General features: G+C 36.4%; 1 protein-coding gene across 1 annotated transcript in view; it reads left to right on the top strand.

Moving 5' to 3' along the window:
- The first annotated feature begins 827 nt into the window (after positions 1–827).
- Positions 828–24,134, top strand: part of nnt (nicotinamide nucleotide transhydrogenase) — a 90,308-nt gene continuing 67,001 nt past the window's right edge. Inside the window, exons 1-7 of the mRNA XM_022666533.2 lie at positions 828–921; positions 4,603–4,792; positions 13,273–13,502; positions 13,697–13,914; positions 17,985–18,072; positions 19,832–19,920; positions 23,412–23,599. Of these exons, the coding sequence (XP_022522254.1) occupies positions 4,645–4,792; positions 13,273–13,502; positions 13,697–13,914; positions 17,985–18,072; positions 19,832–19,920; positions 23,412–23,599 (961 nt within the window). The 5' untranslated portion in view covers positions 828–921; positions 4,603–4,644. The remainder of the gene's footprint in view (positions 922–4,602; positions 4,793–13,272; positions 13,503–13,696; positions 13,915–17,984; positions 18,073–19,831; positions 19,921–23,411; positions 23,600–24,134) is intronic.

Below are 24,134 nucleotides of genomic sequence, written 5' to 3'. Positions count from 1 at the left end.
GCAGCTTTTTTTTACCACCTTAACCATCAAACACTAGCTTAGACCATCTGAAACCAGCTATCAGCAAAATCTGGCTTTGAAGTGGATTTATAATCAGGGTAGATATCGGTGAAAAAAAATCAGATAGATAGATAGACAGACAGATAGATAAAGACAAAAAATCAAAATTACTTGACCTAGAGGCAGATCATCATAATTTATTAGAAGAAGGAGCATCCTCGTAGGCACTGGATCACAAGTGCATCCAATAGACCATTTTCACACTTATTTCATGTTGGTTAATGCTAAAGCATAAATATTAGGGTTAGGAGATTTCTGGTCGTGTTGTCATCAATTTCTGAGGTTGGTGCCAGTTTCTAAAGCCACCAATGATTCAGTTAAACACTCTCGCCTGAGTTTACACTGCATCAGAATTAATCTGTTCAACTGCACCTGAAAAGCTCTGCTAGTTACGTGTTATTTTAACCAGCAAATAAATTCATTTCGTCATCAACAATAAAAGAAATAAACGCTTTAAATAGATCAATCTGTGTTTAAAACCTCTATATAATATATGAGTTTCATATTTTTCAGTCATATTTTCCTTTTTTGAGATGCTCTAGTATATAAATAAGAACTGATGTAATTGAATATACACTTTTAAGTTTTTAATTTTTATGTCCTCTTTTGTTTTAAGATTGTCGATGAGAAATAATACCCTAATAAATAATTAATAATAACCAAATTCTCAATAATAAAAATATTTCACTTTAGTTGCGGTACGTTTGTGCCGGGTATGTAAGCGCAGCCGGACTGTTATAAGACGTAGCACCGCCTTTACTCAGTAGTGTGAGCGGTGTGTGACTCCCTATCTGTTCCGGGCGGCAGCAACAGCGGCAGGTGTGAGTGTCCGCTCGGTGTGCTGTATCGCTTTAGCTGAAGGTCAGTGATTAACCGCTGCTGTTTCTGCTGTAACTAACCGTCCTGCATTTACAGCGCAGTGCTGCTATATTAGTGGCGGCTGCGGGGTTGTGTGTTTTTGGCTGAGTGACTGGTTTTGTGGCGGGTGTGCAGAAGCAGCGCGGAGAGCCGGGGAGAGCGGCGGGTAGCGGGCGCCATCCGCTTAACAGTTACTCCGCTGCGTCTCTGCTGCGATTAAAGTGCAAAAACTGGGGATTTACTGAGCTAGAAAATATGTTTAAACCCTGCTGTGCTGGAAAAATGAGTTTAAATGTGTTAATTTACGTCTAAAGTCCCTTTTTGTGCTTAATTTAGCCGGTGTGCTCTCATAGATAAGCTAAGCTAAGCTTGAGTGTATGAATGAACATGAACTAGCCTAGCCGGGTGTTCTGTCCAGTTACGCTACACGTCCATATGTGCTTCTTTCCGGCACTGCGCATGCGCTGACCAATTTATTATTTTTAAGTTTTCACGTTTTTCGTGATATTTCATTTCTCTTTTTCTCGAGTTTATTCAACAACCAAAGCTCGCTGACAGTTAACTGTGTTCTTTGTTTAACTGTTACGAACGTGTAAATAACAAATGTGCTCACATGTAACGTAAAAGTACGTAAAATAAGCAAATAATCACCTCTATTGCTTTTAAATTGAACCTAAAACAGTGATTTTAGGCTATACAAATGTTATCTTACATTATTTTATTATCTTGCCGGGTGCATAAGTTGTAATATGATGCTTTGTTTGGTGTTTTTAACTTTTTATAAATATTTAAAGACATTTTTATACACTTTTCTATACACTTATACACATAGTAGTCGCTGTCCAATGAAAACCAAGTATCTTTATTTTTCTCGATTTTTGTTTTCAACATAATTTGAACAGACAAACTGACCTTTACACTGTGCCAGAATGCCGTGATGAACAGAACAAAAGAAATAAAAAAATTAAAAATGCCCTGAAATAAACTCTTTGTACATTGACTTCCATTGAAAGTTTAGAAGGTTTTTTCTCCCTCCTGTGAAGTTGCTGTTTTGGAGATACTTGTTTTTCATTGGACAACGACATTATATAGTATATAATATAATATGTACAATAGTTATTGTGTATGTACAAATTATTTTTTATTTTTTTATGTATGGCTAGGGTAGCACGATTTGGCAAGGTAGCACAACTGGACAGAACACCAGCTAAAGGAGAACTCCAAGTTCAAGCTATTTCTGCAGCTAATTACACGCTTTTGGCTTTACTCTACCTGATCTATGCACATGCATATAGTTTATTATGCCTTATATATAAATTTTAAATGTTTTATATTCTAAAACAACCCGATTTCACTGTTTTATCGTGTTGTTTTGTTGATGTATTGTTGGGATGAATGACATTAGCCGTAGCTGGCCTGCACCACTTCTGTTGTTGTGCAGAAAAGTGCAACTCTGCAGATTTCTGCTGCCCTGCTGACGTGGTGCAGCCGCTTTCTCTCTCTTTTAGATGTTTTAAAGAGAGAATTTAGCTTTATTTTGTCGTTTTTTCTTCTAAATCTCACTTATGACTCAGCATTGATCAGAATGTACAGTGCCAGTCAGGTTTGGCCGTTTGTTTACATGATTATTTAATAATGAGTACAATAAATTGGGTCCTATGACATCTGTTTCGTTTTTGGTTAAATTAACATTACATACAGCTCTGGAAAAAAAAGAGACCACTTAAAATGAAAATTCTTTGATTTTACCAAATTAAAAACCTCTGGAATATAATCAAGAGGAAGATGGATGATCACAAACCATCAAACCACCAAACTGAACTGCTTGAATTTTTGCACCAGGAGTAAATCAGAATAAAGTTATCCAAAAGCAGTGTGTAAAACTGGTGGAGAACCTGCCAAGATGCATGAAAACTGTGATTAAAAACCAGGGTTATTCCACCAAATATTGATTTCTAAACTCTTAAAACTTTATGAATATGAACTTGTTTTCTTTGCATTATTTAAATGCTAAAAGCTCTGCATCTTTCTTTTTGTTATTTCAGCCATTTCTTATTTTCTGGAAATAAATGCTCTAAATGACATTATAACAATATGTGGAAGGCTGTTAGATATGTTAAACTTGTTTTATTTTGTTTTTAAAAAAAGTGGAGATACAATAAATAGTGTTAATTCATTGTCAGATCTGTTACAGTTTTAAAATTAATCTCCTATTAAATTGTAAATGAAAATAAAGTGTTTTAAATGCATTAAAAACCTCTGGTTTTAGACGTGCCGTGTGTAATCTAATTTGAGGGCCGAAGCACATGTCCGCCTGAGATAAATCAATGGAATTGGTTGACTCAAAAACTCCCAACTGTTTTTGCCGACTCTGTTACTGAATTAAGTGTTTTAAGCAGATGAATGATAATAGAAATTCACTATAGTCATTTTTTAAATATACCTACTATTGGAATGGCCTTTTATATACAAGTTAATATTATCTATGTTTATTTGTGGTTCTAACATTTTTGAAAGTTATTTTCAAGAATATGCTATGGCAATAAAATGTATAATAATGTTTTATTTAGTGTAAAAAAAAAAAAGTACTTTCAGCAAACTAAAAGTGTAAAATAAGTGTAACAAAATAAACAATGTACCAAAAATTAAGTAATGTAACAATAAAAGTCCATGCATATGAATTGCAAACAATTAAATCAATACTTAAAATAACAAACAATAAAATGTAGATGTCTTTAAAGAGTATTACAATCAGTATTGTGTACAATGTAGTAATGGATAGTACAATAGAAATAACTGTTGACCAATCAACTAATCGGGACAATTATCAGCAAAATTATCATTATTTGCAGCTTCATTAACTCAGAAGTCTTTAACCTGCTGTTACTGAAGGTGTAACTGCAGGACATGGCTAAGCGTGACCTGTAGTATGACGTTAGAATGCTTGGTGTTTTCATGATGGCGAGCTGCATACGTTCAAGGACACGTGAAAACAGTTGACGCTCGCGTGACCTCCAGCAGGATCAGCGTGGCTGAAGTAGAGTAGCGTAGCGTGGTATGGCTGAGTAGAGCATACTGGGGAAAAGTCAGTGGGTGCTGACCTCTCTCTCTCTCTCTCTCTCTAACACACTTTTTCCTGTCTTTCTTTCTCTTACTGTTTCTTACTATCTCTCACTCTTTCACTCACACACTTTCTCTCTTTCTCTTTTCCTCTCTTCCTTCTCTCTTTCTTTTTCTTTCTCTTTCTCTCTTACACACTTTGTTTTTCTCTCTTTTTCTCTTTCTTACTCTTTTTCTCTCTCTCTAACACACACTCTCATACTCTCTTTTTCTTTCTTTCTCTCTCTCTCTCTCTAACACACTTTTCCCTGTCTTTCTTTCTCACTTTCTTTATCACTCTTTCACTCTCTCACACACACTCATTCTCTCTCTCTCTCTCCCTCTCTCTTCTGTCTTTCTCTCTCCCTCTTTCCTTCTAATTCTTCTCTTTCTCACACACACTTTTTGTTTTCTTTCCGTCTCATTTTCAATTTTTTTTCTTTCTCTTACTTTTACACCCTTTCTCTTTTTCTCTCTCACTTTCACACACTCTCACACTCCTATTTCTCACTCACACTCTCACACACATTCTCTCTTTCTCTTTTTTCTTTCTCTCTCTCTCTCTCTCCCTCTCTCTCTGTACAGGAGGAGGGTCGTCCGGCTGCACAGCTCCTCCTCGTGTGTCCCATGGCGAGTCTTCTGCGCGTGGTTGCCAGCAGCTGCTCTATCCCCCTCTTCAGCGGGGTCCCCAGGCTGCAGAGCGTCCGGGCGGTGAAAACGCCATGCGTACGCTTCTTCAGGACCCACCAGGCTCTCACTCGAGCTGCTAGTCCAGGTAAAAACACAGGAAATGGTGAAAGAAAAGAGTGCTGTTACTGATAACCTCATTTATATCCAGTATAAACTGCTGGTTAAAGTTTAAGTGCAAGTGTAACGCAGTAATCACTTTTATTAGGTTTTTCTATTGGGCTGAGGTTCATGTCCTTGATAAATCCTTTAACTCTGAGTGCAGCAGGTCGTCTGCTCTATTTAAAGACCGGCAGCTCCCTCTGTAGACTAAAGCCCTGTGCTTTAGCTTTACTGGTGGGAATACTCAACATATCAAAGACATTTCTGTACAATACTTCACCACTAAATAATCAAATACTAGGAATCAATAATCACAGAATTTAATAACCAATATTCTTCTCCGCAGATTTATTAACCCTATTCATTTGAGTTTAGCACCACCACATAGAGTAATAAAGCATTAACTCTAGTAAGTCTAATTTTGTGGTCCTAAGTCTAATATGTTGTCCTATTCATTACTTATACTAACTAACTTACTAGTGTTTGAGTGTGAAATATATAGTATAGATTAGGTAAAAGTTGACTATACTCAAATATACACAATACAAACTCACAATATTAGAAATATACTATTAAAAATGGTGAATAACTCTTACACAGCTGCTGGCATGTTTCTTTTCCAGGTTGTTGAATGTGGAATATGGAGCTAGTGTTGAAACAATAAAACTCAACAAAAATACAGAAACAACACCCCTATAAATACTCAAAACAGAACCACCCTGGCTCCACCCTTTGATTGTCAACCTCCTACCAGAGCCCCGCCCACTAGATCAGATGAAAAAAAACACTGTTTCAGTCATTTTGGGTTGAGAACCTCAGATGGTACTTAGCCTGTAGAATTAGCCTGTAGTCTTCGTCTGAGGGAGGGATCTGTACCTACTGTCTGTGTCAGGTCTTGTACTTCTATCGCAGTTTAGTATTAATTAGCTTGTTTGTGTTTTGCCATAAAGCACAAGCTAACACTAATGTGTGGAAAATTCTCAGTGTAAAGATGGGGCTTGGACTGTGGAACAGCTTATTTGCATAAAAGTGACAGAGCCCTTAAACGGCTCATTCTGAAAGGGACTGAAACTGGTAAGAATGGAGATCTTTGTGTGGAGATCTTTGTCTTTGTGAGAGTGATTTGTAGAGCCTGTTGACCTACATTATTCTAACTTGTCCTGTATACAGGCTACAGGTGTAGGTGATACAAAACCAGGGCTTGTAGTCGACTAATCTGGCGATTATTTTTCCAATTAGTCGATTAGTCAGCGATTAACTCTCCATGCCCTCGTTTCCAGTTCCGAGCTTTCTCCATTGCTTTAAAACGATCGAAACGTCAGAATATAGGATTTTAAATAGCCTTTTAAATATGGAAAGTGTAGATATTTTGTTGTGTTTTGGCACTCAATTAACAATTAGACGACAGTAATTTATATATTTTTATAATCGACATTGACGATTATATCGACTAATCGTTGCAGCCCTATACAAAAATCCTTTTTCTGCAGAAAAATCTAATTTTTTTTACACTCTAAAAAAAATTTGAGGGTTTGAAATCTCTTGGAGAAGCTGCCTGTTTTCTCTCTACTCCACTTAATAATAATTCCAGATCAGTAACAGGAAAACAGGAATCAAACCCAAATTCTGCTGTTCTGTTTAAAAATAGACATAAAAAAATACATAATGACAGACTTAATGAAACTAAAGGTTTGGAGACAGTAATTGCTTGATTTTTATTTAGGAAAATACAGATTTTAAAATGAAGTTCAGGAAAGAGCCAATTTTATGATTTTATTCATTGTATTTGGACATGAGCAGATTTACTTAAATATAAATTTTCTATATTTTCAGTTACAGTTATGCTTTTTTTTCAAGGATTCAAGTTGGTTTTTTTTGTCATTCGCATCACATGTGGTACATGAGGTGGAACGAAATTGTGATCTCACGATCCAGTTTACACCCAAGATCATTAAGTTATTACAATAGATATATAGATAAACTAAAGAATACAATAAAAAATAGAAAATACAAAATAGATAAAGATAAATAATACCCCAAAAAATAAAAAATAAAATAAATAGAGAGAGTAGACAGGTTGCAGCAACATGAAGTCCAGAGTGCAAGTAATGTAATGTTTCAGTGTAATGCTTGAATAGAAATCCTCAAGATTTAGTGGTATAATGTCAAGCAGACAGTTGACAAAAATCCTGACCTGTTAAGAGGTTGAAACCTCATAAAAGCTCTATAACCTAAAAGTACTCCTCCCAGTTTATTATTTAACCAGCTATAATTCCTTCCCAAGGTCATGGTGTCTCGTGACCGCTTGTTCCTCACTCTGCCACTATTACCTGCACTGCCTCGCTGCTTTCTGGCAACAAATGAATGAAATGCTCAGTGTAGTGTAGTGAATGAGTGAGTGTGAGTACGCAGCCTGGTTACTACAGTGCGTGTGTGTGTGTGTGTGTGTGTACTGGACACCAGCCATTAATAGCTGACATTTTTCTTTCTCTTTTTTTTTTTATGGCTGGACGAGTGTGGCAGTGACAGCTGAGGTCAGCCAGCTATTTCTGGCAACCCACCAGTTTAACCCCACTGACTCTCGAATGAAGCGAAGTGAAGCACGGGAAATGGGTTGTTGGGAATTAGAAGAAAATGAAGGAATACATTTGCATATCAGAAAATCCAGAGCAGCCATCAAAAAAGAAAATGAACATTAGGGGTGGGCGATATGGCGCTAAAATAATATCACGATATTTCAGGGTATTTTTGTGATAACGATATACTTGGCGATATAGGAAAACTAAAATAATTAATTCATTTCAGGAATATAGTATAATAGTATAACAGTATAATCATAATGTAGCAAAATAAATAATATAGCATAAAATAATATAATGCAGCAAATAATATTGCAGAATATTTAGTGCATGCATATAAACTGCAAACTAAAACAATTATACAATAAATACACCTAAAGCTTCACAGTAAATTTATTTTATTATCATGATATTTCTGTGTCACAATATATTTTATACGATATAATATTGCTCACCCCTAATGAACATAAATAATACATTTATACATAAAATAATATATCCAGTCCTTATATTACCTCAAACCAATCAGGGTTACATCATTAGCTTAAATAACAGCTCAAGACAAGTGTTTTCTTCTATGTATATTTCTAACAAGTCATCTGGTCTTATTTCTAATATATATACTTTGTACATTTAATCCAGAGTTTTTTTTTAAATTAATCCATTTTTATATTCACTGAGTTATTTTTTTTCCATTAGATAAATCTATAAATAAAGTCATCTAAGGTTGGTCCTTCCTGCTGCATCCATTTAGAAGAAAATGAGTTTTAATGGTGTTTTATTGTGCGTTTGTTAGAATCTCACGTTTCAGGTCATAGTTTAAAGTCAGGGCTGCCTGACGATCCCCTGTTTCCAAAACAAACAAACAAAGCCTAAGCCCTGCTGTGATTGGACAGATCTTGCACAAGCACAACTGCTTTGTGTTGCTAAAACAGACGTCTGAGCTCTTAGTAGGTAAAAAGTAAAAGTGCTTGTGTTGTTCAGTGTTGGAATGTTGGCACATTCCTGAATAATTCTATTTAATTGGTTTAGATCAAGGGTGTCCAAACTTTTTTGTTTGGGGCCAGAAGGAGAAATATACGCACTCTCTCGGCTTTTAGACTCTTTGGCCCGTTTTTCTGCGCTAGAACTACGCACCCTCTCGGCTTTTAGACTCTTTGGCCCGTTTTTCTGCACTAGAACTACGCACCCTCTCGGCTTTTAGACTCTTTGGCCTGTTTTTCTGCGCTAGAATTGTGCACCCTCTCCGCTTTTAGACTCTTTGGCCCGTTTCTGACACCTAGCGTTCAAACTTTGAATCTCACATTATAAAAACCTGCTTAACAGCGGGCCAACTTTCATTGTATTTCTAAAATACCTCGCGGGCCGCTCCAAAAAAGGACATGGGCCGCAAATGACCCGCAGGCCGTAGTTTGGACACCCCTGGTTTAGATGATTTAGAAATATTTGTAGTGTAATTATATTTGTCATTTTGCATGAAGGGTTATAAACTTATCAGATAACATAACATTATTATGTAGTCATGATCCAAAGATATTTATCCTTTGGCTCACATTTTTATTAAAGGGCACATATTATACATATACCTCTTTTAACTCGAGTTAGTATATCACTATGTTCTATACAAAACATGTTCCTGAAGTTCTTTACACAAAATCATTCTCGCATAAAAAGCCAAAAGATCTATTCAGTTCTATTCTTTCCAGTTCAGTCCATTTCAGAATGAGCTGTTTAAGGGCTCTGACACGTTTATGCAAATATAAGCTGTTGCTGGCCACGTCCCCATTTTTACGCTGAGTGTTTATCACAGCATGTGGTAAATGGCAAAATGCTTAACTGTGATAGAAGCACAAAGCTTATTATTTGATTAGGTATAGATCCCTTCCTCAGACAAAGTCTGCTGGCTAATCCTGCTGTGTACTGTGTATGAACTTTTCAACCAAAATGACTGAAATGAAGTTTCTTCAACAGATCTAGTGAGTTTTGCATTATATGCACCCTTTAATGATAATGATAATTAGTCAGTTGATTAAAAATAATAATAATTATTGGAATTACAAACATTCCTGGGATTACCCCAATTTTATATATAGAATTTATGCATTAAAATAATTGACTTTTTAGCTCTAATTGAGATGATTTTGGTAAGTTCTAATAGTAGTTAAATAGTTAAATGACAGAACTAAATGATAATGAATATATCTGAATAGTAAAGGAAACTGTATCCTCAGTATAAAGCGCGTTTATACTTCTGCAGTTTAAACTGAGACAGTGTGAATTTGTGGGCCAATCACAGAGGCTGTTGTCTGCATAGTTACATTTCTGAAAAGCTGTATGTTTTGCAAAATTAAATTGTATTTATATTAATGGTGTAATTCATTTTACATGAAATAACTAAACAAAAAGGAAATGGGTTGCTTTTAAGACAGGAATCATTATTTCGATTTGGATTTTACAAATCTTACAAATCACATACATATCTTTAGTAAATAATATTACACAAACCTCTAAACAGTTTTAATAAAGGAAATAAACTTACTTTTTGTCACAAACGCACACAGTTAGAGAGGAACATCAAACAAAGGGTCTGTACAGTCCTTTCAGCAGCAGAGCACTAAAGCAATTAATTGCTCAATCCTCTCCACAGCCTCTTAATCACTCCAGTGATCCTATTGGCTGAGAGCTGCACTGATTGCTAATTACTAACTAGGAATGTCATTCTCTTAAAGGGACCTTGCCCCATTCTCTCTTGTACATTGTGTGATATATAATGACCAATAATAACAGAAGGCTTGTGTCAGTTTTGCAGTGTTCCTAAAGAATTGCCCTAATTATTTCTGAAATGCTATAAAATATAAGTGACCTAAAATTTAAACTTCTGTTGCCATTTATTGGAAGTTTTTCTTTCCTCTGTAAAGTTGGCATTTGATAGATGCACATTTATTGCATGATGACAAAAATGCTATTATTTGGTAATCTCTTATGATCTTTTTATATTCTTAATTTTAGATTTGAATTGATAATTTGAATTGAAATTAGGGGTGTGCCATATTGTCTCGTTCGCGTTAATATCGTCAACATTTTTAATATCGTGAACGATATTATACCCTAAAAATATGGTGCCATATCACCCACCCCTAATTATCACATCAGGGTTCTACTTTTTTTTTTACTGTTTTTAGCAAAAGAAAAATCACACTGTTCTCATTTCCCATTATATATCTACTAGAGACAGATTATATCTGACCAGTATCATTTATTTTACTTTAATCCTGATTATATGGAGATATTTGGAGTGCATTATAAGTATCGTGACATTCTGGATCATTGACTCCTATTACAAATCTAATAATATTTTGTTTTTTTAATATCTCAGGTAGGGTTGTGGCATAAATCGTATGCAATTATGTTGCAGTAGTGTATTCTTGAAAAAAAACAAATAATTAATTTATATCCCCAAGAGTATCGTTATCTCGAAAAATACCATGAAATATCGTGATATTATTTTAGGGCCATATCGCCCACACCTAATTGAAATACAAAATTAAACACTGTTTTTAAACAATTTTAAACATTCACGCTAATGTCCTCTTCTTGCTAAATAACTGGCCTATATCATAATTAATTAAATTGATCTAATAAAACAAAATGCTGGTTTTAAGTTAAATTGATATATAAAGGCCCATTCACAATAATGGGCTCTCCTCAGTTAGTAGTTGTGTCTATATATTGCAGGATAAGTTGATTGAGTTATATTTGGACAGGCCTGGCTTTTCCAGTAGCTGACTGACTGAACTGAACTTTTATGACTGTGATTCACCTTCAGCTGCTGCAGTTATGGTCTGATATATGAAGCACATGCTGGAATTTTCCACAGTGAATCTCCTGATTATATAAACACTCTATTCACTTAAAGGAGAACTCTGGTGTAAAATTGACCTTTGGTTTAGTGAAACATGATAGAATACTAACCTTTGTTGAATAGCGCTGTGGTTTGCAGCTAATGCTAATGCTGCTGCACCTAGCCTTAGTGCTGGATACTCTTCACTGACAACTCACCCTTAGACAAAATATTGGAAAGCTAAGCTTACTGTAAATACACGGAAGTGCTTTACTCAAACAAATAAACAGTTTTCAGGAGTCACTTAATGGTGTCACCTTATAATCCGGTGCACCTTATGTATAAAAACAGACCAGAAAGTAGACGTTCATTGATGGTGTGCCTTATAGTAAAAAAAAAAATGGTAATATCAATATGTCATGAAAAGTTAGAACATTTTTCTTTTCTTTTTGTATCAGATAGCCAAACAGTTCTTTCATTGGCATGTCCTGTACATTTCTGCAGAGGTTTCATTTAGACTGCTCTTTATGTCGAGCTGTTAATCTTTTTATGGTATAATTGTCGTCTGTGTCTCTGACCTTTCAGAGAGTTCAGACAGTCTGTGCTTATCAGCTTGTTGCACAGAAACGTTCCTATACTAGAGTTTATATATATATGAAGAGTTTGGTTCCAAAACGCTATAAATCCATTTTTATCAATTTGAGTAAAAAAGGGTTTTCTTTAGCAAGAAAGTGGTAGGCTGAAAACCACCGTTTTCTGTTTCAAACTATCAAATACCATACTAAGGTTAAAATAACACAAAAAAATCAAATCAAGATTTTAATATTTAAAGATTTATTTTTTTTAAATAATTAGTTTTTTCGCAAAACGCAATAAATCCATGCCATGTTTTTTGTTGTTTTTTTTTTTCAAAATGTCTTATATATCCTTTGGCATCAATAGAAATTTTTTTTGACTGAAAATGTGCAAAATACAATAATAAATAACAGTAAATTGTACATCTGAATATAATAGTTTGACCATTGGGCCTAAAACACAAACTTCAAAACATTTCTTTTCGAAAAAGTGCAAAATTTCATTAACGAACAAGACATTAAGACAATAAAATCCCCAAAATCACGTTATATTCATGTGGTGTAGTGTAGTGTAGCGTAGTGTGGTGTGGTGTAGTATAGTGTGTTTTTTTTAAAACAAAAACTGCGTTTATAGCGTTTTGGAATCAAACTCTTCATATTTTACCTAGGGCGAGACAATATGGGCAAAATTTATATATCTATTTTTCTATATAAATAAATATTTTATCCCCCCCAGTCTAAGATATAATTTTGATATTGGTATGAACACTATAAATGCCACAACTTGTGGTGCACATCCCTATATAAATGCCTCTTGGCTGCCTTTTATAGTTTGGTGCACTGCACGTTTGTTTGTCTTTTGGACCATGTTTTATTAGAACTGCACCATTTGGGGGGAAATCATTTTCTAACTTTATATTGTTTTACATTTTTACATGTATGTAGGTAGACTGATTTTCTTATACAGTACTAGTCAAATGTTTGGACACATGCTTGCATTGTAGATTAATACTAACGTCTAGGAGTAAAGGCATAATGTTATCCAAAAGCAGTGTGTAAGACTGGTGGAGGAGACCATGATGCCAAGATGCATGAAAATAACTGTGATTAAAAACCACCAGGGTTATTCCACCAAATATTGATTATTTCTGAACTCTTAAAACTTTATGAATATGAACTTTTTGTTTTATTTGCATTATTTGAGGTCTGAAAGCCCTGATTCTTTTTTTTTTTTCTGTCATTTCTCGTTTTCTGCAAATAAATGCTCTAAATGACAATATTTTTATTTGGAATTTGGGAGAAATGTTGTCTGTAGTTTATAGAATAAAACAACAATGTTCATTTTACTCAAACATAAACCTATAAATAGCAAAAAAAAAAAAATCAGAGCGTTAGAATAAAAAAAAAAAAACATTAATAAGAAGGTGTGTCTTAGTTTATTCTCTTATTTCTGTTCTGTGTCTCCCTGCAGGCATTCCTTATAAGCAGCTGACTGTTGGTGTTCCTAAGGAGATCTTTGAGAATGAGCTGCGAGTGGCGCTCTCGCCGGCGGGAGTGGACGCTCTCATCAAACAGGGGTTTAATGTGGTGGTGGAGTCCGGCGCCGGAGAGGCCGCCAAGTTTCCAGATGAGATGTACTCCAGGGTCGGGGCCACGGTGAAGGACGTCAAAGATGTCCTAGCGTCTGATATCGTGCTGAAGGTGTGTGTGTTTAAAAATTGTACAATAATGATACGTTTTATTGTATCAGCAATAGGGGTGTGATATATGGACCTAAAATAGTATATTTAATAGTATTTTCGCAATATTGTACACCCCTAGTATACAGTATATAACCTGGTCATTTGTGTATACAAATCTTTAATTTCTCTACATTTCTTTGGTGCTGTTTCCAGGTTCGTGCCCCCATGATGAACCCGGCTTTGGGTGTCCACGAGACAGAGCTGATGAAGGACGGAGCCACGCTGGTGAGCTTCATCTATCCAGCTCAGAATCCTGAACTGATGGACCGGCTGGCCCAGCGCAGAGCCACCGTACTCGCCATGGACCAAGTGCCCCGTGTCACCATCGCCCAGGGGTACGATGCCCTCAGCTCCATGGCCAACATCGCTGGGTGAGTTTCTTCCTTTATTCAGGTTTTTAACTGGAGTTGAGGCTGATCTGATCTTGTATCTGTATTGGGTCTCCTATTGATGTAGAATAATCAAGGCATATTTAGTTACAGCAACAGAAAGTCTGCAGCTAATGACTAGCTTTGTCCATCTTTGTTTTAGATCAGGGGTGTCCAAACTTTTTTGGTTGGGGGCCAGAAGGAGAAATATATTTGAAGTCAGGGGCCACAGACTCTATAATAAAACAAATAATGAAATATACCACTTTAAATAATACTTTTTTCCTGATTATTTCATTTACACACCATTTTACTTGACTTACTATCTTTATCTTTGACAGTGTTGTGTAAACTAAGATTTTTTTAAATTGATGTTTAATTTCATGATGTCTCTTAATATTAAACTCCTTAATCACGGTAACTTTTAGACTCTTTGGCCCGTTTTTCTGCGCTAGAACTGCTCACTCTCTCCGCTTTTAGACTCTTTGGCCTGTTTTTCTGCGCTAGAAATGCGCACCCTCTCCGCTTTTAGACTCTTTGGCCCGTTTTTCTGCGCTAGAACTGCTCACTCTCTCCGCTTTTAGACTCTTTTGCCTGTGTTTCTGCGCTACAACTGCGCACTCTCTCCGCTTTTAGACTGCTTTTTGGCCCGTTTCTGACACCTAGCGTTCAAACTTTGATTCTCACATTATAAAAACCTGCTTAACAGCGGGCCAACTTTCATTCTATTTCTAAAATACCTCTTGGGCCGCTCCAAAAAAGGAAACGGGCCGCAAATGGCCCGCGGGCCGTAGTTTGGACAACCCTGTTTTAGAACAATGAAAACAGCGAAACGATGGATATAAATCCCCCTTTAAATGGTCAGAACATGTGTAAATGTGAAATGTGAAATTTAGTGAGTAAATGTGTGCTCTGTTGTGTTTGGACACTTGGTACCCAAAGGATAATTGAACATTAAATTTAAAATCTAAATTTTTCAACACTGTCCATTATTTTTACTATTCGTTGTAGTTCTAGTTAATTTTGAAAGTGAGATGCCAAATGTGCTTAAAACTGCAGCACCTGGAAAAATCATTAATTTTTTTACTTTTTTAAATATAAAACATCTTTTATAGTTGTTTTTGTGTATATATATACTTCATATATATCAATCAATCTAGTTAATTTGGGATTGCAACAATATTGAAAAAGAATGGAAAAATATTGCTAATAATAATTTATATATTTTATTTAAAATCACCCATATCTCTATAATAACGTTCTATAATTAAAGGACGTTATTTTGCATGTATGAACCAAAGGATGTGCTCACAGTTGATATGAAAAAGTAGGAATACCACACTGTAAACATACTGTTTCAACTGAAGGTCCTGCATTAAAAATGTTCATTAAAATGATTATAATAAGCATCGCCATGGAAAAGTACTTACATCATCAAAAGTATAAGCACTCAATGAATATATTCAATTATATCATTAGACTAAAGTTGTGGTGGAGCACTTTTTAACCCAATTTATATTCAGCAAAGCTTTATTTTATATTGATCTTGTTTCTTAGAACGAAATAAAGATGAATAAAGATTTATAAAGTTGGTTCAAGCTTTACGAACCTTTCTCTCTAAGCAATACCGTTAATAAACAAACGTCCACAGTGTGATAACCATTCATTTTTATGCTGTGAATTTGGTTACTACTAGCAAAGCTGGCAGCATTTCTTCATATGTCAAAAGAGTTAAACCATATTTGCATTTTAAACCACCTTCAAATTTAGTTTATCCACCAAATTAAAAGGCTCATTTTAAGCGGCACTTGTTAGAAACAGGGGTGTCGCCATGTTTCCCTTCTAATTCAACTGAGGAAGACCTGTAAAGCTAAGCTAAGTTAAGTAAACAAAACTGTAATTCTTAAATATTTTAGACAAGTCAAACGAGTGCTGGATGTTAATCTTCACAGATTTCTCTCCTGAAAACTGTTTATTTTGGAGAGTATAGCGCTTTCGTTTATTTACAGTAAGCTTAGCCATGGCTAGCACGATTAGCGGGTAATGCTAATGCTGCTCCAGCTGTGCTACCTTGGGTTAGAAACTACAGGCTACAGGCTGATAATACTCACTTTTGAACGACCGAATGGCTAGCGTTTAGCGGCTAATGCTAATACTGCTGGAGAACTACACTGAAACTTTATAACTGTATAACCCTGTAATTCAGTGGAGTGGTTTTACTGCTCCTTAATACCTGACTGATAAAATTAATACATAAGGTGCACAGGATTATTAGACGCACTGATGATTTTTGGGAAAATTAATGTATTTCAGGTGCAGCTTACAGTGCGAAAAATACGGTAGATGTGCGTTATAGCTGCCAGGCTATTATAAATCTTTGTATTCAATCAAGAAATGCTATAAATCAGATGTGTGTGTGTGTGTGTGTGTGTGTGTGTATGTCTGTGTGTGTGTATATATATATATATATATATATATATATATATATATATATATATATATATATATATATATATATATATATATATATATATATACGTATATATATATATATATATATATTAGGGGTGTCACGATTCTCTAAATCCTCGATTCGATTTCATTTTCGATTTGAGGGTCACGATTCGATTCGATTCTCGATTTTCTTGTTTTTTTTTCTTGTTATTATTTTATGCCTCATAAAATTTAAATAATATATTTATTATTATTATTATTATTATTATTATTATTATTATAAATATTATAAATATTATTATTATTATTTATTAAGATATATATGGTAATGCCATCTAGTGACTTTTTTTGGTAGCAACAGTGTGCACTATTAAAACAAGCAGTTTATCAGAGCTGTGTGTGGATGGCTGGTGAAACTGCTCATTACATGAAGCTGCAGTTCTTCATCCAACCACTAGCAGCAGCAGCACAAGCCCCGCTCTCTTCACTCAGTCACTACTTCAGTACAGCCCAGCCACGGGCTACAGAGCTCAGCCAGTCCGTTTTTACTGTTTCTGTAAACAAATAAAGGTTTTAACCCCACTAACCGGATAATACAGCTCACTACAGTTCATCTTTCAGCCCAAGCAGCTAACAGCAGCAGGTTAGAACAGCCGACACGGAGTCACTGCTCGGATTACATTATAAACAGGTCAGTTAGCGCGCTGCTAACCTCAGGATGTTTATAACTACGGAGTTTAGTGGACACACCACGGCCGCCAGGTAAGTCTTTTAAAGGCTACTGAAGACTATTAAAGGCTATTAGAGTGTAACCCCTGGCTCCCAGGGGTTACAAGAGGTTATTGAAAGCATTATTGGGGGGCAGAAATCAGTACAGGCTGGTTAGATAAGTGATGTGGGTATTGTCTTATAAATATTTACACATAACTTATATCTCTCCTGAAAAGCTTTTATTTTAGTCAGAAACACGCTTGTGTTTACTTTATCTGAGAGAAAGATGTTTTTTTAATTCAATGGAAAGCAACAGGTGTAGTCAATTATAAGTTTAAGATTTTTAATCCACCTCACTGTGATCTATAGTCAGTGTTCTCAAGTCACACTGACACACGCATTTCAGCGAGTTCACACGCTCTCACCTGCGCGCACCCACCCCTCCGTTAGATACAGATACAAAACCTGCGCGCCCAACCCCCGCCCCCCCTCCCCCGTTGGACAGATAAAAACAGTGATCACACTCCCGCCGACTGCGCTCATGCAGTGGCTATCTCTATTTAAATGAATAGGATGCGCTGTGTTGGTGCCGCGCCATTTGCGTAGCGCGCTGCGCTATTTGCGTAGCGCGCGCGGGAGGGATCGTCGATCCTCTTTTTGACTTCGATACTCGAGATCGTGACCTCATTTCGATTCGATTTCGATAAAATATCGAGATCGTGACACCCCTAATATATATATATACGTATATATATATATATATATATATATATATATATACGTATATATATATATATACGTATATATATATATATATATACGTATATATATACATATATACGTATATATATATATAGTTGTCTGTGTGGAAGCGTCATTAATATTCTCCTGTTTTTTTGTTTTGGCAGTTATAAAGCTGTGGTCTTGGCAGCAAACAACTTTGGCCGCTTCTTCACTGGACAGATCACCGCTGCAGGAAAGGTCCCTCCTGCTAAGGTACGGCTGCAGCCTGACCCCGAGTTCATCAAAAGCTCATATACCCTTTTGTAGTGCTGGACGATATGGCAAAAATTTATATTGCGATATATATTCCTTAATTTTGGTCGATATGATATAATTTCGAAATCGATATTAACACTTTGAGGGCCTCAGAAAAACAGCTAAGAATCCCTGCAATGTAAATCTGTACCTACTACTGTCTCAAATTTAATTTAAGTCTTTGAAACCTCCTCTCACAAAAACACTATTTAAAAAAAAAAAAAATCAATGCTCACTTTTATATGCATATATTGCCTTTATATACAAACAAAAACATAACATCCCTGTCAATCATAAACCTATAACCTGTATAACATTAAATTACAACAGAGGCAGAGCTTCTTATTATTTTGCAAACAAATTCATCATATTAAAACGTTAAATTTATTAAATATAAAAGTGCTTCAACCAGGATAAAGAGAATACAAGAAGCCTTCATATACATAAAAGGAACATGGCATCCTGTCAAATCATGACTGTCAAATAAACAAACCTATAGACCGTTTCAGTTAGGGTAAACAATAACAAAGCTACTGCGCATGTCTGTTCCTTCAATGCTTTCGGTGGCGCTATTTTCAAATATTCTGCTGTAAAAATGAGAGCGCATATTTCGCAAGTCTCCCGAACAAAGAGCAAACACGCTATAGTCAGAAATTAGTAATAAGTGATCAAACCTCTTCTCCTGAACCTTTCGATAAGCATTTAAGAGGGAAGTTTTTACTAGTGTTTACTATGGAGGACCAAAAATAAATAAATGCAATAAATGTAGAAATAAATAAATATATAAATAAATGAATAAATATATAAATGTTGAAATAAATAAATAAATAAATATAGTATATAAATAAATGCACATATGAAAATAAAAAAAGAAAAAATACACGTATAAATAATTGTATAGGTAAATAAATAAATGAATAAATGTAGAAATGTTAAAATAAATAAATCTTGAAATAAATAAAAATGAATAAATAAATAAATTATGAAATACAAAAATGCACATAAATGTATGTAAATGTATGCATTTATTTATATATTTATAAGTGCCTTTATTCATTTATTTCAACATTTATTTATTTATTCATTTATTTAATTATACATTTATTTATTTCTACATTTATATGTGCATTTATTTATTTATATTTGTCATTTTTGGTCCTCCATAATTTACTTGTTTAAAGAACAATTTGAAAATCGGCTCGTTATGACCTGATTTTCAATGTTTGTGACTCTCGGATTAGGGGAAGTTTGTAAGGGAATGTTTAAATTAAATTACGTCCACTGTTTTGAACGCTGTTTACCGCTAAACGGAAGTGTCCTAGGAACAGCTACGTCATTTCCTACACTCATGAATATTCATCTGAAACGGTCTATAGGTTTTATCAACTATAAATAACTTTATAGTTGTAACATAAGCTACAAAAGTGCTTCAGCCAGAATAAGGAAAATATTGTATGTAATAGAATTGCTTGAGGTGGCGACAGATTCTGTTAATAATACATATCAAAATACTGCAAAAATTATATCACCGCTATTAAATCACTTTTTATCACGATAAATAAAGATATCAGATCATTGACCAGGTCTACGCTTTTGGATGGCCCTCAGAAAACGCTGTCTGCCCACTTCTCTGTCTGAGACCCTGGCAGTTGTGTGCTGTGAATGTTAATGACTGCTCCCTACCTGGAGACCAATCAGCTCTCGTTTCTCCTGGAAGGTGCTGATTATTGGAGGTGGTGTTGCTGGGCTGGCTGCTGCGGGCACTGCCAGGGCGATGGGTGCCATCGTCAGGGGCTTTGACACAAGGTAGGCATTTCAGAGCAGATCTAAGTGCGGGTTCTGATGGGTACAGTAGACTACTGCACTGTCGGGATTCAAACTGGAGATCCCCAGATCATAGTGCTTGGCATCAGCAGCCGGAGTCTGAGGGAGCACAATACGTTCATGCTCTCTCTGGATGGGTAGATGGTGCATTCTCCCCTAATCGCTCCTAGTGTGATGTCAGTCAGAGCTTTAGGGGGAGATTTATGTGGATTTGTAGTACCGGTCAAAAGTTTGGACACACTTTTTCATTCAATGCCCCCCCCCCCCCTACATAGTAAATGAATAGTGAAGTGATCCAGACTAAGAATAAACACATAAAGGATCATTTGTAACTCTGAAGTTATCCTGTGCAACACAAGGAACTTTTGCTCTTCCTTTCTTGCAGTGGTCCTGATGAGTGCCAGTTTCATCATAATGTTTGTTTTGTGTTGACTGAGCTGCATTTCTTCTTTACTTAGTTGAGTAGTTCTTGCTTCTCATAATCTGGATTAGGACATTACTCAAATATTCACTATTCACTGTATACCTGTAACTCTACCTCTTCACTACTTTACTTTAACTGATGCTCTCAAACACTTTATTAAGAGACAAGAAATTCAAGTAATTAACTCTTGATGAGTTCAGCACAGCTGTTAACTGAAAGCCTGAATTCCAGGAGACTCTACCTCATAAAACTGACTGAGAAAATCCAGCAGAGATCATCTGAACAAGAGGCACTACTTTAAAAAATCTAAAATATGAAACATATTCTGATTTGTTCATTACTTTTTTTTTCAATATGAAATAATTCCATATCTTTTTCTTTTATAGTTGACTTCAGTATTAATGTACAGTACAGAATTTTTTTTAAATAATGAAAGAAAACACTGCAAACATTTGACTGATACTGTATGTAGAAAAGTGTAGATTTAGATATATAGTGCTATAGCAATAATTCTGTTATAGCCTTATCGTACAATACATGGACATAACCTCAGTATTCAATATGTAATGATCCAGTACCTAGACTGTGTATAGCTGGACAGAGCATCGTCTCTCAAAAGTGAAGCCACCACAGGTCGGGCGCCCCCTGCTGTTCGGTTGCAGAAAGCTGTGTAACCCCACCCATCCCCATAGGTTTCAATGGCAAAACAGACGACTTTCAATCACGTTTTTTTCGAATATACTGTAAATCTACCTCCATTATTTAAATGCAGCAGCTAGTGTAACCTCTGCTTATATTGTTAATTTTTTATATCCCCACAGAATTCGCTTTTTAAAACGTTATTCAGCTCTATTCAAAAAAGGTGTGGTTATTGTAAAAGGGTTGGTTATGGGCGGGACCAATAACAGACCGTCAGCTCCGCTCCGCTCTGCAGCCTGTGACCTCGAGGCAGCCCTCAGGGGCGGGGGTATTTAAATGAGTAGGCTGTCTCAACAGTCTTTCTCCCTCCTGTGGTCTCTACTGCGCAGAATCGGGTATCAGGATCGCCAACATGGCGGAAGATTTTGGCTTCATTTTCATTGAATGAATGGGAACAGCGACACAACGTCCATCTTTTTTTACAGTCTCTGATCCAGTATGTCATATATATATATATTTTTTTTATTATTTATACAGTCCAATGACTGACAAATATTAACTGAATGTTTATAGATGTTTAAAAGAATTTTGAAAATGCCTTATGATGCTATTATATTATTATTCTATCAGTGATATAAAATAATATCATTTAGCACAGTTATTTCTGGGAAAATAATTTGTTTATTTAAAGAATTTGGTTGATTATGACAGATGATAAAGCCTGGAGGCAGGAGTGGAGCCATACAAGTAAGAAAATTTAAGAATTAGACACATATTAACAAAGTATTGCAATATTTACAAGAATATAGTGTGTTACATGTTTACATGTTCATCAGTTTAGCCTGTGCAGTACTGCAGTATTAAAGATGAGTTGTTGAATTGACTGATTTTAAGTTATTTTAAAGGCTATTAAAGATATTTTCTGATGTTGAAAAATAAATATAGCAGCATTAATGCTTTACTGTAATGAGTTTTATCCTCCAGCCTATAAATTGGTCAGATGGTAACTCATCCAGCCGTATTCTTTACCAGGCCGGTGATGCGATGAGGATGTGATAAGATGATTATGCTGTCCCTCTGAATTTAGCACAGTAATGTGATCATACCTGCCTGCGGAGAGTGACGGGTTCAGTCAGAGGTGATTAGTCTGAGGGATCCGGGATCTCAGCCAGGACCTGATGAGCTGCAGTGTTAATCAGTCTGTCCCCGATCCACACACAACTTCTAATGTTCCTGAAATGAGTTGAATTTGTCTGCTGCGGTTCCTCGTGAGCTGCCACTGGAGGGCAGTGTAGCCCAGGTTATGAAGAAGCCCCGACTGTAAACTGTGCTCTACTGGTTTTCCAGCACCTCATGCCTGTGCTTATTTAATGGGATTTCAATGCTAAGAAAACTTGAATAGGCAATTTAAAAATTTGATAAGCAAAACTATATTGAGGTTATGTCCATAATTGGGAAGAAAATGCCACACATGGCCCATTAACACACTCAACCCGGCACACAACTACATATGGCGTTAACATACGAGACCCAAACATGGCACCCAACCATCCATCAATGTGGCACCCATCTACATACATACCCAACGTGGAAATGTGCCGACAAACCCACCCGACACTTAATGGAGCGTTCCCAACAAAACCCCACTTGGCACCCAAGAAAAACCCTCCCTCCCAACAAAACCCATCCGGCACCCAACGAAAACCCTCCCTCCCAACAAAAGCCATCCGGCACCCAACAAAAAAAAACCCTTTAAACAAAACCCACCAGGCACCCAATGAATACCCTTCCTCCCAACAAAACCCATCCGGCACCCAACCAAAACCCTTCCTCCAAATAAAACCCACCCGGCACCCAACCAAAAACCATCCCTCCCAACAAAACCCACTCGGCACCCAACCAAAAACTCTTCCTCCCAACAAAACCTATACGGCACCCAACGAAAACCCTCCCTCCCAACAAAACCCACTCGGCACCCAACCAAAAACTCTTCCTCCCAACAAAACCCACTCGGCACCCAACAAAAACCCTCCCTCCCAAAAAAACCCACCCGACACCCAACGAAAACCCACCCGACACCCAACGAAAACCCTCCCTTACAATGGAGCGCTCCTGAAAAAACCCATCGGGCACTCGGCGAAATCCCTCCCAGCACCCAACAAAGAACTTTCCTTACCAAAAAACAAAACCCCCAGCTCCAGACAAAACACCCCCATCAAAACCCACCCAGGACCCAATGAAAACCCTCCCTTCCAACAAAACCCATCCGGCATGAAACCCACCCAACTTTATTAGCAGTATTTTACTATTTTTCCTAGGGTGTTGGATGTTAAATTATGTTATAGGGACTGGTCTATTCTGATCCATTGTCCATGTTCTCCTCATGACCTTTGTCCTCTCTGGTCCTCAGAGCGGCGGCCCTGGAGCAGTTTAAGTCGCTGGGAGCCGAGCCGCTGGAGGTGGACGTGAAGGAGTCCGGGGAAGGCCAGGGCGGCTACGCTAAGGAGATGTCGAAGGAGTTCATCGAGGCTGAGATGAAGCTTTTTGCCAAGCAGTGTTTGGATGTTGACATCCTCATCAGTACTGCCCTCATCCCTGGTAGGCATGCTGTCACACTCACTCTGCCTCTAATCTCCTAAAGTTACTCAGAACAGCTGCATTCAGGACCAAAACACAATCATCTGGCAAACAAATTAGTTCCCGGTATCTAGAATGGCCTGTGTACAGCCGTGTCCCGGTACTGACATTTAAAGATAACTCCATGCTTTTGATTACGCTGTTTAAATAAAGTGTATTGGAAAGTTTTGTCTGTTTTGAGGGATCATATCTGATCTGTTGATCTCAGAAGGAATCTCAGTCACAAATACGCGTCATACTGTTCTGGCAGTGAATCTGACACTTTAATTTAATGTTGCACTGATACCAGTTAGCGGGGGGAATCACAGAGCATCTCAGGATAACAGTGATATCATGATACTGTAATTCTGTGTTACTCAATATTTCACAATACAGTTCTCTATAATACAGTATCTGTGTTACTGAAGAGGATTAAATACTCCTAAATGATCAAATACCAGTAATTATGGATTTATTTCACAACCAGTGTTCTTCACTTCAGCCCTATTCATTCGAT

This window comes from Astyanax mexicanus, chromosome 17, assembly GCF_023375975.1.
Source record: "Astyanax mexicanus isolate ESR-SI-001 chromosome 17, AstMex3_surface, whole genome shotgun sequence".
NCBI lineage: Eukaryota > Metazoa > Chordata > Actinopteri > Characiformes > Acestrorhamphidae > Astyanax > Astyanax mexicanus.
Note: the sequence above shows the minus strand (reverse complement) of the source record. Positions and strands in the feature narration are given on the sequence as shown.